This window comes from Hippocampus guttulatus, chromosome 7, assembly GCF_054856545.1.
Source record: "Hippocampus guttulatus isolate MCC_2025c chromosome 7, RoL_Hgut_1.0, whole genome shotgun sequence".
In the NCBI taxonomy this organism is placed as follows: Eukaryota; Metazoa; Chordata; class Actinopteri; order Syngnathiformes; family Syngnathidae; genus Hippocampus; species Hippocampus guttulatus.
The window spans coordinates 16,748,028-16,763,736 of record NC_141267.1 but is presented as its reverse complement, the minus strand read 5'-3'; the positions used below and the strand labels follow the sequence as shown (position 1 = coordinate 16,763,736).

General features: G+C 46.9%; 1 protein-coding gene across 5 annotated transcripts in view; it reads right to left on the bottom strand.

Moving 5' to 3' along the window:
* The window catches only part of tle2b (TLE family member 2, transcriptional corepressor b), a 64,032-nt gene that overhangs the window by 24,441 nt on the left and 23,882 nt on the right, over positions 1 to 15,709 (bottom strand). For all 5 annotated transcript variants that reach the window (XM_086115133.1, XM_086115135.1, XM_086115131.1 and 2 more), the window contains one exon: positions 15,413 to 15,457. In XM_086115133.1, coding sequence (XP_085971259.1) covers positions 15,413 to 15,457 — 45 coding nt within the window. The remainder of the gene's footprint in view (positions 1 to 15,412; positions 15,458 to 15,709) is intronic.

Genomic DNA, 15,709 nt, shown 5'->3' with positions numbered 1-15,709 from the left:
TAGTTAGCATCCGGCAGCGCACACACGCACAGGCACACAAAGCCTCTGCTGTATGTCTAATTCTATCTGTCTGAGTGCCCTCAGCCTCATTTTGTTGCTTTCCCCACTCAGCCGTTCTCTCTCTTTTTCCAACAACAGCTCTCACACGGAGCCATTATTACACCATTCACCCTCCTCTTCCTCACTGCTCCCCCCCTCCCTCGCCTGCTGCCACTGACTTTGCTCTCCCTCTCTCTCTCGATTTATCCCCGCCGCCCCCGATCCTTGCTTGCTCTCCTTTTGAATTTTTCCATTATCGGCCCTCTCTCTTCATTACTTTGGCGCTTTAATTTTCCAAGATCCGCCTTCTTGCCGCCACTGGGGGATGCCGAGCGGAGGAGCGGGAGGACATGAAAAGGCGGGTGATAAAGAGCAGCAAAGCCGAGGTTGGAAACGCGTCGTCGCCACCCCAAACACACTCATCTGTGTGATGGGCCGGCCTGTCAGTCACAGCCAGCGTAGTCGTGGCCGTCATCGCGCATAGTTGCAAGGACACAGCCTAATGACATTATACATTTAGGAGTGTGTCACCCCCCCGCCCCCGCCCCCTCCATCTCCCAGGTTACGTTACATCTTATACCGTATGTAAGGAATGAAATGAAACGGGTGATGAAAAATGCGATGAAAAAAAAAAGTGTGGTGGCATCACATGACCAAACTGAAAGAAAAGAATCATGTCGGGATGGATGTTTTGCTTGACGTGTGGAGAAGCCTACGGGGATGTGAAAATTAGACCGTCGCTTTTTTCAGACTCGCTCGCCTCTTTGTGCTTCTGAGGCGAGCCTTTTTTTTTTTGTTTTGTTTTTTGGTCCGTTTTAACTCCAATACAGCGAGAAATGAACCAAGGCCCAAGAGACTGACTTGGTTGCAAGCGTGTACCGTCCACGTCGTTTAGTTCTCGATAATCATCTGAACAGAGGCTAACAAAGAGTGCGTGTGTTTGAATCAACAACATCTGCCAACGAGCAAGCCTTCTCCGATTTGGCAAAGGCTCTCGCAATCTGGAAACAATTCAATCAGCCACTTGCCAAACTCTGATTGAAGACGCAATAATGGGGCTGGAGCTACGTCATGTTAGCAACGGTGAAGGACTTTAGCTTTGGCAAGTCAAGGCGGGTTTTATTTATACACAGCGCGAAATGCGCAAAAGTATTTCTATGAGCTTTACCTAAATACAGAAATAACTTGAAGTAAAATTGAAAACCGACGGTGGAAGGAAGAGTTCTTTGTTTTCTATAAAGACTCAACATTGTATATACTGTGTACTCTACATGGCGTTACCGTAGTTCATCCCAAATGTATTTTACAGAAACATTTGTGAAGGCAGTGGGACTGCCAAATAGCAGAAATGACATTTAAAAATCAAAACCTCAAAGTTTGTGATTTTCGTCAACACGGAGCTTGTCAGTGGGGCCCGACCACAGCATTTTTTTTGGAGGCTGGTGATGATTACAAGATTTGGCAGAGTGAAATTCCACAAACCCATTAATTAAAAAAATGTATATTGGGGGGAGAAAAAACTTTTTTTGAGGTTCCTTAACGCTTACAACAATAAAGATCTGAATGAAATTGGGTGTTTTTGGGGGGGGGGGGAATGTCATTGTCTTGTGTTTACATGTTTGGGGGGGAAAAAATGTGAAAAAAAAACAGCCGATTTTTTTTTATGATTTTAAGAGATTTTCAAAATGCTTCTATGGTCTAGCCCAGGTGTGGGCAAACTTTTTGGCTCGAGGGCCGCATTGACTTTTAAAATTTGACAGAAGGGCCAGGTCAGCACGAGCTATGGTACGTTAAAAAAAAAACTGCATTTGTTGACAGTCCATATCAAACATCAACAGAACAAAAGCATGAAAGTACGGATTAATATACTTTTTTTAAATGACAAAAGTGTTGTTGATGACCTATTTTAGCCTGTGCATCGCTGCAGATGGGTTGTGATCAGACCAGTAGAAGTAGAGCGATACAGAGGTACTAGGTGGTCGAAAAGATTGCCCCGCCCCCCCGTGTTCTGCAACTTCAAGTCAATGCGCCACCTGGCGGTGAAATGCCTGTCATTACAAGTCCTATTGAAATGAACGCAATCATTCACATCGAACCTTAATTGTGGACCAACCTTCAGCGGGCCGGATTAAAAAGACCAACGGGCCGGATTCGGCCCGCGGGCCGTAGTTTGCCCACCACTGGACTAGCCGCTTCGAGCCCTACTTGACAGTGCCCTCATTTCTAGGACACAAGATTTGAGTTCAAGATACTGAAAAATAAAAAGGGATTTCACTCAAAGTGTCTCTGGGTGTGCGATTTCTTTGTGAAGGCGATCGGTTTTGCCCGACACTTCTTTCAGACCATGCGCCGCTGCCCCGCACAAGACAAAAACGTTCTCAAACCTTATCATCGGGGCAGTCACAGCAGCAATAGATTAAAATGTTTGTTTTTTTCTTTTTTCCAAAGGTTGGGTATGAATACTGGAGGAGCAGCGCGGTGGAGTGAAAGCAGCCAAAAAAGCCAGCGGGGCTTTGCACTATAATAAAAGTCGGCTGGGCTGCAAACCGAGTGTGCACCAAGCCAGGTGTCACAAACATGAACAGAGATGCCCTTCCACGGGGCTGCCAAAGCACAGCCATCAGGGAGTTCTGGCACAGGCTGGACAGGATGGAGAGATGAGCGGATGGAGGTAGGAACAGATACAAAGAAGAGAAAGACAAGGGGAAGCAAGGGGGGGGGGGGGTCGATCAACACCTGAGGGCAGATAAGCTGCCAACTGCAGAGAGAGAGCAGCTTGATGTCAATTTCAGATTTTCAAAAAGTGCCGGTGAGGAAACAAAGAGTACAGCAGCTTCCCATTGAACAACTATTCCGTTTCGGTTCATTTCTTTAAAAAATAAATAAATAAAAGAAGAAGATAGCAAGGACATAAGTTTGTAAGGAAATCAAGGAGGTGAGGAGAAAGCAAGAATGAGCTCCAGGACAAGGACGCAGTGTTCTTGAGGCTACGGTACACGTTGGCATGTCACAGCCTGCAACGTACGCGCGTTCCACAATGACACGCTCGCACTTATCTTGTTTGCTCACAGTTATAATGATCTGTGAGCAAACAATCATCACACCCAGAAAGCATTTGTGAAAGCATGATGGTACAACCTGGAATGTGTGCAAGGGTAACGCACGCACGCACGCACGCACGCACGCCGGCGTTTCAAACGTGCAATGTCTCAGTTCATTTTCAAACGGCACATTCAAAGGTTTTAAGCTGCGGTTTTAGCACAAGTGCGGTTGCGAAAAAGAACAGCGAGGATGTGAAACAACTTGACATCATTAAGAATGTAAACTATTTGCGCCAGCAGCAATGCACCCCCCCAAGCTTCCAATGCGCTTTGTTTCCTACTCATTCTTATAAAACAAAACCATATTCAACTTGTTCGGGTTCGCATCGCATTCTCAGTCAGTGGTTTGCGTGCAGTGCCATTGACTTCAGGGTCATTTGAAAGACATAAAAAGACAACCTTCGCGGAATGCTGCCTTTTGTTGTCAACCGTGGGCTGGAAAAGTAGAAAATATCGATTTTTTTGGGAGGGGGGGGGGCACACATGAATTAGGGAGTAAATACAAATGTGCCGAGTTTGTTTACAAAGCAGATGAGATTTGGACGCTTAATTGTCATTTTAACAAGCACCTGTTCCATGATGCCGGTTGACTTCCAAGTTGTTCTAACTCCAAAACAATTTTCACATTGCAATAATGGAATGTGAATGAATGTATCCAACAACTCACCCACCCATTTCTTTTAGACCTCTTATTCTCTTCAGGGAGGCAGCAATGAAGCCTGACCTCGGGCATGACCCGCTTACCGGTCAAAATTTCAAAACCACTGAAACTTGCTACAATAGTTGCTATCAACATTGTCTTTTATTAAAGGTATAGCAAATGGCGTCGGTATTAAAAAAAAAACAAAAAAAACCCCAACTAAACACCTTGGCAAATTAGCATTATCCATTTGTCTGAGATCAAAGCTTCTGATTGGGACTCATTTATGGGAATTTCCTACTTTAAAATACCAGCCCTGGAATTCACTCAAAATAGCTGCTTCAAACCAAAATGGCTGACTTCTTGTTGAATTTTGTGCATGGGTCCTTGAGATTTTTTATTTTTTTTGGTGGGGGGTGCCCTGTTAACATAGACATGTGCATCCAATTTTGCTTTAATCAATGAGTGTTCTTTTTTTTTGTGTCTGTGTGGAACTTTCCATAGGGGAACTCTTGAGGAAGTTTTTTTTTTTTTTTGGGGCCGTGTTTGGTACCCTTCCATCCATCCATCCATTTTCCGAACCACTTGATCCTCACCTGGGTCGCAGGGGGTTCTGGAGCCTATCCCAGCCGTCTTCGGGCAGTAGGCGGGGACACCCTGAATCAGTTGCCAGCCAATCGCAGGGCACACAGAGACGAACAACCATTCACGCCCACACTCACACCTAGGGACAATTTAGAGCGTCCAATCAGCCTGCCATGCATGTTTTTGGAATGTGGGAGGAAACCGGAGCACCCGGAGAAAACCCACGCAGGCCCGGGGAGAACATGCAAACTCCACACAGGGAGGCCGGAGCTGGAATTGAACCTCTGCACTGTGAAGCCGACGTGCTAACCACTGGACTACCGGGCCACCCTGTTTGGTACCTACCTAAAAAAAAAGTTACTTAATTTATGATGAGAATCATTATAAATACAGCAGATGGTGAACTTTTGGTTCAATTCAAAATGAACACCACTTTTGGGGTGTTCCATTGCAATTGAGATTGTCTGTTTGTCAATTTCCTTAGGCACACGAGACTTTTCCAGAACGGTCACCGCGCTATTATGCTGAGTTTGAAAGGTCATGCGCAGCTGCGGATTGTCATGATTTTGTCAAACAAGGAGAGGGATTCTACAGGAGGAGGTCTGTTTTCACACCAGCACCTGGCTCGGTGGACCAAAATCACACCCAGAGTGGAAAAGCTCTGCAGAGCTTACTTTGCGATCTCTCGTATTTCCCCCTTCCTTCCTCCTCTGCCCGCGCGGTAAAAACCCTGAATGTAAATTTTACACATGCCTGTCAGCTTTGCAACGGCTGTCAAAATGCTTTCGAGGAAAAGTTGGGCGGGTGGGGGGGAGAAAAAAGAAAATAAGACAGGTGGGAAGGAAAGATACACTTGTGGGTACATCTGGAAAAGTCAACAGCTGCATATAATGACATCTGGATAGTTGATGGTCACGTGGGAAAAAAAGGAGCTGGTTATAGGGAGGGAAAAAAAACAGAGGGTGTCTTCTTGGATGTGTTACATGAAAATATACTAAAATATTACTCATAAAAAAAAAAAGGTACTGAAACACTTGAACAAAAAGTAATGAACTCTAAAGCATTACAAAATGGCTACGTTTCATGGAAATGGCGATTCCTGGGCAAAAAACGGAGAAAAAGAGCTTTTTGTAAAAACGTATTTCAATCACGTGAGGCACCACTGCCACCTACTGGTCACTTTTTTTTACATGATTTACAATGCAAACGGTTTATTCTCATTCGCAGATTGCATCAGACCCTCCTCCTCTCTATGACGCAAAAAAAAGACTGACGTACAGGTACGTCCTTGGTAGGCGGGGCCTAATTTTAAAAAGACGTACAAGTACATCTTGTGGAATGAAAGAGTTAATAATGTACGCTCCGTTTCTTGTTCAATAAATATAACCGTGTTTAACAAAGAGGGTTGTGGGATTTTTTTGGGGGAGGGGGTGGGTGGATGTTTCCCGATACAGAAATCCCAGCTATATCGCAAAATCTTTAATGCCTTGCCATTTGGGGAAAGGAGAGTCACAGTTGCCGCTGCATTTCTTGGAAGGATATACAGGAAAAGACAAAACACAAAGAGCATACCGGCGCAGAAGCTGCTGTGGGCAAAAGCTAACGTCCAAAAACTCACGCAGACTCGCAGTGAAGTCAAACCAGTCACACATTGCCGGAAGAGGAAATGCGGAACAAGTTCTAGGTAGGAGAAAACCCATTCGAAGATGTCACAAGTGTGACTTTCCTGTGAAAAATCAGCTTTGTGTTTGGCCTTCCGGTCCGACAGCGGCTAACAACGCTCGCATTCATTCATCTTGCCAATAAAGCTTGCTCGGTTTGAACGTAATTAGCGTCCGGGTGCCAGCAGCTCGGAGCCCAGTGGGCTAAGGGGGGACCTGCCATCAACAACGACGGCCCGTCGACTCACTCAAAGTGTACGGGAAGGAAAGGTGGGCGGTTTCATCCCGCTCGCTGACTGAAAAATCACTAACATCTCTTCTATTTTCTGCCACAAGCTGCTCTCGTCCTTGTGATCGACTGCTGCAGCTAACACCGTTGACCCTGCGGGAGCTGAGGCTTGTTCTCGACGGCCACCTTTTACTTGCCCTAGAAAGGGGCGGGGTGGGGCGGCGGGGGGTGGTAGAGCTATCAAATAAATGCCAGAAAATGTCAAATCAATCTTTAGAATTGAATTCACACAAGTGTGTGAATAGACTGCGTTGTGGAGGAATAAAAGAAGTCTTCGGAAGAGATTTTTTTTTTTTTTGCATAGGTGCTCGTATAGCATGATGAGTAGGCAATGTCATTATGTGTGATGGTTGGCTGGCTATTACTCCTTACCATGATATCTTGATGACATTAAAATACTGCTACACAACCTGGGCCTCTATTTTTTTTAAACCACCCCCCCAGAGGACTTCAGCTTCCTCTCACCCTCATGTAAGATTCTAAATTGTCCATCGGTGTGAGTGTGAGCGTTTGTTTGAACGTGCCCCGTGATTAGCTGGCGACCAGTCCAGGATGTGCCGCTGAATCTTGCCAAAAGTCATTTGGGATAGGCTCCAGCTCACCGCCGATCCAAATGAGGACAAGCGCTAAAGAAAATGGATGGATGGATCCTGTGTAAACATTGAAATTGGCTCTCCTTCAAAACAGAGGACCTTCATGTTTAGCGGGAGTGCAACACTGCATGTATTTGGATTTGGATTCACTGGCTACGGTAGGTAGGTCCTACTTTCGCAAACAGAACATATTCGAAAAGGGATAGGAAGTCTACTCCATCAACAAATGAATGCGAGGGAAAATGATGCCTCGCCGGGATGCATTTGGAAACGTGTCACACGTGGTAATGTCCAAATGTCCTCCTCCTCCGAAAGCTTCTGCCAAACAGCCGAAGCACCAGAAGGTCGAGAAATCCACTGGCAAAGCATCAAAGAGGAACAAGTTGGGCCATAGTAGTTGACAACCTTGCAAAATTGGGGTAGTGCAAGATAAACTGGAAATATTAGTATTTTTAGAATCACAGTTTGGGGTGGGGGGGGGGGGGGTCCCGGTGGTCGATGGGTTAGCGCGTCTGTCTCGCAGTGCTCAGAGTTTCACAGTTTGATTCCGGCTCCGGCCTTCCTGTGTGGAGTTTGCATGTTCTCCCTGCGCCTGCGTGGGTTTTCTCCGGGTACTCCGGCTTCCTCCCACATTCCAATAAACATGCGTGGCAGGTTAATGGAACACTAAATTGTCTCGAGGTGTGAGCGCGGATGGTTGTTTATCTATGTGTGCCCTGCGATTGGCCGACGACCGGTTCGGTGCGTACCCCGCCTACTAGGATTGCCGGGATGGGCCCCAGCAGGCCCGCGACCCATATGAGGATAAGCACATTATACAATGGATGAATGGATGGATAGTTTGGGGTATGTTTTGCGTTTGAATGATCATTCACAAATTGTTTGCTATTGGCGGCAAATAGTGAGGCGTTGACGACATCGCAGCCAAGCACAACAATGGCGGAACACAGTGCGGTTGTTGCATTCATTCAATGGGCAGACGTAATGTTTACAGCATTTGTGTGTGTGTGTGTAAAAAAAAACCCTGAAGAAAAAAAACATGCCCCTTTTTGATGAGCGGTGGTATAACTATCCCCTAAGCTGTTGTGAGAATGGTCTCTATGCAAACACGCAGTGAATCTTATCTCCTCCCCCCTGCTTGCAAACTGGACCACATTCGCCGTGTGCGAATAAAGGAAAGGTCAATGTTTGTAGCCAGTTACGCTCTAATCAGACGCCGATTGGTGTTTGAGGCTCATCGCAGTTCAGTGACATCAGCTCCTTCTTCCTCTCCCTTTCCTTTTTCCCTCTCATCTTTCTCTTCTGTCGGTTCATTTTTAAATCGCGCTCTGTTTCTTTTCCCCCAGCACACTTGGACTTGCTCTCTCTCTCTTTCTCTCTCCCTGCCCTCTTTCTCATTCTCTCTCTCATCTTCTCCCCCCCCCCCCCCCCCCCCCCCCCCCCCCGCCTCGTTTTCCCCTCTCTCCTCTGGGCAGCGTGCCAGCTCGTCTTCCCTGGCATGACGCCAGCTTCTCATCCTCCAAACCCTCCGACACTACACTACCCCCCCCCCCCCCCCCCCCCGCACCACCACCACCATCGCTTGCTTCTGATTGATGGCCCTGCTGTTATGGAGGGAGAAGAAGGGGAATAGGGAGGAAGAAAAAAAAATGCAAACGCACACACACACACACACACACACACACACACACACCAAAGCACTAACAATCAGACACACGCAGCACGTATAAATACAGCTAAACACACAAAAAGCGGCGCACGCACACACACACGCACACACACACACACAGCAGCCAAGAAGGGCACGCACAGAAAAGCAATCCAAACAGAGCAGAGAAGTGCACACACACAGTACAAAGAGCTGTGTGCAGAGCAAGCAAAGCCTCCCAGCATGAAAGCGACGAATGCGCGCACACACACACACACACACACAAACACACACACGCACCAAAAGACTCGACTCACAGTCGAACTACGAGAAGACAGGGAGACGACCAGGCAGGAGAAAGAAACATTTAGACAAGAAAATAGCTACAGACAAAGTGTACCGAGTTTGAAAGAAGTCGAGCGTGTGATGAGGGAAGTTCTGTAAACGGGAAACTTTCATGTCATCTCGAGACTCTTCTAATGTAGCTGCCTTTATCTGCCCAAAACAAAGTCATTTCGTCGGCATCGGGTGAACGTGCCTGCAAAACGCGATTGGTCGTCAAAGATGAAGCTACCCTCAAAATGGCCGAAGAACAATCACGACACAAAGAAAGCAACTTTGAAGAGAGCCGCACGATGAAGGCGCAATGAGAATTCTGACGCGCGCATGATGCTATCCTTCATCTTCCATCCAGAATTGCATCACGGAAGAGGCGGAAGACGCACACACAGCACTTTCAATACATCATGGGTGGTGTTGCCCTGACAATGACGACAATGCCGGATTGAGCCGGGCACGTAACGGCCGCAGCCGACGACGCCTCTAAAAATACAAACAGTGTTGTAAACACCGGGAAATTGTTCTAGGGCGTGTGTGTGTGTGAGAGACCCAAATGTTGCGGTTCGCGGTTCTCCAGTGGCGGTTGCAGTGGAACAAGCTTCTCTCTCTCTCTCTCTCTCTCTCTCTCATAACTCCAGCTATTAGTCGTAGCCGCTCGGTGCCAGCTCGCCAGCTTGCGCAGACAGCCCGCATACGTGCCCTCTGCAACGCAATCAAACACGATGCAGCAACTTTGCATGCGCTGTATTTTTGTCGGCGCAAGACGAGACCGTGCGTCGCTTTTGGCTTTTCTGATGCTTTCAGCGGCAGTGGTTGGAATCCACGGCTCGTCGCGCTTCAATGAGATGTTCCTTAATTAGCTTCGTTTCATTTCCGACATTGATCTAATGGTGTTTGCGGAAGTGAAGTCAATGTGAAATGCTGGAAATTGAAAGTATCATAGAGACATAGTCTCTCTCTCTCACACACACACGCACGCACGCACGCACGCACACACACACACACACACACACACACACACACACACACACACAGATCCACACAACATCTCCCCTAGCAGAGTGACAAAGCCATTATGTTTAAAAGGCGAGCGCGACGGGAATCCCACTTCCCCTTCAGTTAATTTCTCTCTCGCATCACATTTTTCGCTTCCCTTTTTCTTTCTCTCATTGCTTTTTGCCCACCACGTTAATTTGTCTCACCTCTAAAGGCTTCCATCCCGCTCCATCTCTCTATGCCTCATTATTCACCAATGAGCTCTTTGCACGCACGCGTGTGCGAGCGGCAGGACACGCAAGCGCACGCACAATCGAGAGAGAGAGAGAGAGAGATCAAAGCTGCACGCAACGAAAGCGCGCAGACGCCGCAACACGTGCAAAGAGAGTCGTCACACATCAGTGATCAGAGAGAGCGCAAATAAACGGCTTGTAACACACGCGGTCATCTGACCGCTGACCCACATACGCAGGCTGCTGCTCGTCTTGCTTTTTGAACGCAGGCGGTAAAATAATGTGGACCCTTTCATGGACAGCGGTTACTACAGTGGGCGGCGGCTTATCATGTTATCAGGTTACAGGGAGCATGAAAGGGTGAATAACAATAAATGAGGTATTATTAAGTGGCTGGGTGGGGGAAGTGGCACGGGAAGAAGGCGAGTGAGACTGGGGGGGGGGGGGGGGGGGGAAGCGAGAGATAGAAAAAGTCCAATCCTATTATGAAGAGACGTCTCGAGTGGAAATTGAAGGCATCTCTCGCTCTCCCTTCTCCTTATCCGTTCTCCGCGTCACTCTCTCTCTCGCTCTCCTCCTTTTCCCGAAAGAGCTGAGGATTCGGGTCACAGCTCAAGCCAAATTCTACCCAACACACACGCACACAAATGCATACACAGCGGTTATTGTGGGGGAAAAAAAAAGTGCACAAAAAAAGCAGGCATGGCTGAGTGACTGTGGACACACAAAGACGCAGTGATTGGAGAATGAAAGAGGGAAGCAGGAAGGAAGGACAGGCAGCTGCTTCGCGTGTCCTCGGGAGTCCAACGAGGAAAAGGCCCGGCTGCAGAGCTGCAGAGCATCTTTGGAGCGCTCCGTACACAAAGGCACAGAGCGCTCCAAGGAAGCGCGGACACAGGGATGCCGATTCTGCTTACGGTGTCGACGCTGTGCGTGGTGTGGACGCATTTCCAACGTTATGGCCACTTGCGCAACGTAATGGCATCTAAATAAAAACTATTGTGCTGTTGTTTTGTTTGAAATGTTGTTTCGGGGTAGTTTGACTTGACAGTCAGCACGCGGACAGCTTCTTTGGCTGGCGTGGCCACTCATGAGTGAGCGCCTCGTTGTCGATCGTAAATGCGCGCGTGTTATGTAATGCCACAGCAAGGTACAAAAGGGGGGATTTTTGGCAGCTGGCGTAGAGACAAGGGTTTTAAGAATGGCTCAAACATGTGGAGGCATAAGAAACGATGCAGCAAAGCAGCATATTCATTATTGCACGTTGTAGTAGTCTGCAATTGGCTGGCAACCAGTTCAGGGTGTCCCCCGCCTACTGCCCGAAGACGGCTGGGATAGGCTCTGCATGGATGGATGTTGTAGTAGTTACATTTGATTGACAGTTGCCATTTAAGCAAGGTGTGGATTCAGCTGACACGACTGCAGCATTTGGGAGCAGAGAGAATAGCTTAATTGAATGAAAAGTTTTAAAGCCTCATGTTAGGTAATTGGCTTTTTTTTTGTTGTTGTTTTTCAATATTGCCATCTCCCTATTTGAACAACATTACAATTGTACAGAATGAAGTGTTGAATCTGCGTGTTACCAACGTTGTGAAAGTATCCCGAATGCAACATGCTACGTGTACGTCAAGGGTGTCAAACTCTTTTTTGGCGCGGACCACTTTGAGGTTATGTCTTCCCTCGGGGGGGCCGTTACGACAGTGAAAATAAATCAACGTTTGTATATTATTACTTGTACGCGACAAATTGATGGATTGCCAGTTTTGAAATCAGTCAAATCAACTACAATAGTTTGTTCAAAAATTTTTTTGAATGAGTGTTAACAGGGTAACAAAATAACATTATTTATTACACATGACAATTTGACATTTCGGTGCAGATTCTAGCAAGGATCAGGGAAATTGACACACATGATTTGCTTTCGCGGACCACATAAAATGATGTGGCGGGCCGGAACTGGCCCCCGGGCCTTGAGTTTGACACCCGTGGTGTACGTGATTCTGCCATCCCTGAGCGTGCTTGAAGCTGTTTAATGAGGTTCCCTCGTAGTTATCGTCTAGCGTGGTTGTCGCTGCCATTGGCCAGCTGAGGACATTCTATTCACCACGCGGCCCCTTGAAGGCAGCTTCTGATGACAAGTAGGAAATATCTTATTCCCTGTCATACCACTTGTCCTTTTTTTTTTTTTTTCTCCCTCCTAGGCTGCACTTCAGCAGGCTATGAGTACTTTAGACCGGTCCAGCAAAGCCTTCCATCTCATTCATGCATTCACCACACTCCTCGGGGCGGAACAACACGCACAGCCCGCCCGGGGCCATTCGAGCAACTCGGTGGAGCCGCGCAGGATACTGTAGGTTTGAATTCCAAAGTCTGTGCGCATAGAAAGTGGGGGCGGAGGCGGGGAGGGGAGGGGGGCAAACGATGATTTGTCGGGAGAGGGTCGCATCACTGCACGCGGAAGCGGCGGCAGAGAAGAAGGACATCCATAGCGTCATCGGAATAAAAATGAGACAGACGGCGTGGCTTGTTATTTATCCTGTGTGGTTCAAATCTTAAAGCGGAAAAAGAGAAGAGGAAGAAGCGAGAGCAGCGAGTGAGAAAGATGGTGGTGATGGGGGGGGGGCTGCTACAGCTCAATTAATGCTGGCACACGCGACGGCCACGCCGCTCATGATGATGATGATGAGCAGGAGGAAGACAGAGACTGATAACGGGATGTTAAAGAGGAAGCTGGAAGCGGGAGAAAGGGAGGAGGAGAGGAAATAAGAGCAGATACTGTTAAATCTATTCATGAATCGTTATATCTCAGTGCAGCTCCTTGAAGTCTCCCTCTCACTCTGCCCCCCCTCCGTTCCGCCATCCTCCACCGCTTTCTTTTCCAGCTTCATCTCATTTCATCTCTTCTCAGAGGTCTTTATCAATCGCTCCTTCATCCCCATCCTTCCTGTTTACGCTCCCCTCTTTCATCCGACCAATTTATCTCGATCCTTTACACATTTCTTCGATATCGGCTTTATTTCCCCGGATAAACTGGGTAACTTCAAAGTTTGCTTTTATTTATTTTTTTTTCCTTCTTCTGATGCTTACTTGATGTGAAAATGGAACAAAATGCAAGGGACCTGGGTTCGCCACGCCCCCGGCATTCATTTCTGTAATTTTACAACACTAAAGCGTTTCCTTTTCGAGAACAAAGACGGAACCTCACGAGAAAAAAAAACAAATCATTTTGACGAGGCGGCACGGTGGTCGACCGGTTAGCACGTCGGCCTCACAATGCAGAGGTTCGATTCCTGTGTGGAGTTTGCATGTTCTTCCGTGTGTCCGCGTGGGTTTTCTCCGACTACTCCGGTTTCCTCCCACAATTCAAAATCAACAAAAGACAATTTCATCTCTATAAAGTAGTCATCTCGCAAGAATAAAGATGCTATTTTCAATAATATTGTCGCCGCTTTCAGGGGGGGGGGGGGGGGGGAAGTGAACAATCCTTATTTGACAGTGATTTATTTTGAAGCAGTAATAATCTTCAAAAAAACGGACCACTCATTCTGTTTTCTTTCAGCTGCGGTGTGTTTTTTTTGGAGGTCTATTTTCAATTTGCAACCGCACAAATCAATGCCAGATGAGGGAAAAAAATGGTCATAACTTACTCTACTTGGCAATAAGAGGAACAATATGTGACCGTTTCAATCCTTAAAGTGTGTGTGTGTGTTTTAAATGCGGTTTGAAAATTCAAAGTTATTCTCCCGTCTCCGCATTTGAGCGTTTCATTCCCTTGTGTTTCTCTGTCAATACTCATGTCGGGTGTCAGCTTTTGGAATCGATGCGACCCATCCATCTGTCACCGGGATTGCGCATGTTTCTCGCTTTTACGAGTGCAACGAAGCGATCATAAAAAGTCATTCATGGCTTTCCCCGTTTCCAAAACGTGGCCCATGTCTGTGGCTGCAGACCAGAGAGGAACTTGTTTTTGGTGAGAATACAGAGCAGAGAGAAGAACTTCAAACACGAGAGTCGAAGGGAAACACGTAATGGATTTTTATTTTTGGGGGGGGGGGGGGGTTCTTGTTTACAGCCTTTTGTCCATGCGTGTACACGGCATTTTAGGTCAAATTGAAAACCAGTTTTTATTTTTTAAATACCCCACCTTACATGTTTTTCAATAAACAAGCTGTTGATTTTTTTTTTTAATTAACCTCGGTTCACTATTAACCCTTTGAGGGACAGCGGTCACCACAGTGGACAGCCCATCACGTTATCAGGTCACAGGTTATCATTATTGGCGCACGAAAGGCTGACGTGGTCACTTGTGCTTTCTCCTGTCACAACGTAAACGTCATTCGCTCTGTGCTGTAAATTAGTCCCCAGTACGGCTCCCAAGAAAGTCAACCGTGATTGATTGCGCTATTAGGAAACCCTGATGTCAGCGGAGTGCCGCGCCGGTTCGGTAAGCCCTCCTCAGTCCCTGCTGCCAGAGCTGCCGTACAGGAGTGAGAGCGAGATGAGAACGACAAGGCACTCGATAGGCCACGGCATTTTTAAAGGCAGCGCATCTATGTTGTTGTTGGTAAGATTAATGGGTTACTGGAATTTTATTCTGCCGAATATCAGGCTCTTCATCAGCCTAAAAAAAAAAAAAAAAAGATTAAAAAGGCAGTCGGGCCCTAATTTTATGTAGTATATTAATTAACTATGTGCGAGACGGTGAATAAAAAACGCAGCCTTGAAAGTTGTGATCGTGATAGACAAACCGCTGCAGTCAAGTGAGCGTTACTACACCGCGCCGACGGAAAGCCACTGGTTAGACGTTGGTGCGCTGTCATTACCTTAACTGACAAATGACACCGTGATTGCGGGATAATTGCTGAGCGCCCAAGCGCTCGTTTGACTGCATTCAAATTTTACAAACACGCAGCTGCTTTTGGAACGTCGAGCATGTTCATGTTTTTGGTTTTTTTCTTAAGGTGACTTCATTTAGGTTTGAAACTAAACCAAGCACTAATTCCATCTGACTGTTTTTTTGTTTGGAAAAAAAAAATGTGTTGGCTAATTTGCCAACCTTGTTTAAATATGTGGAGGCGGAGCAGTCGTCGAGGGAACAAGAATCACTAAAATAACCCCCGCCCACACGAAATGACAAAGTGGCATTCGGTGTTTTGAGTGTGTAAAATAAAAACAATTACCTCCTACCGCCTACTCGGTAAATGCACGCACACGCGGATGCACGCATCCGCCGTACCAACGTTCCAGCTCCACAGTGTGAAAAAGAGAAAAAAAAAAATCTCTCTTACCTGTTTGTGCATCTCTATGTTGAGTCCGTAGGACATTTCGTAGTACTGCGGAGACAAACAAAAAAGACACGCATTGGTCAGAACGTTTTTACGGAACGCTTGACATCTGTTGCTTTGCAAAGCTCCAAAATAGGAGTGGACCCTGATGCAAACCATCTCGGAATCCGATTCGGAACCAAGCCCCGACATAAGCGGCGAACCTTTGTTAACTTTTTCATGCGCTCTGTGTCACGTTGCGTGCTGGTGGTGGACCCCAAAAAGCAGGCAGGAGGGAGGAGCAGGTTGTACTTGAAGAAT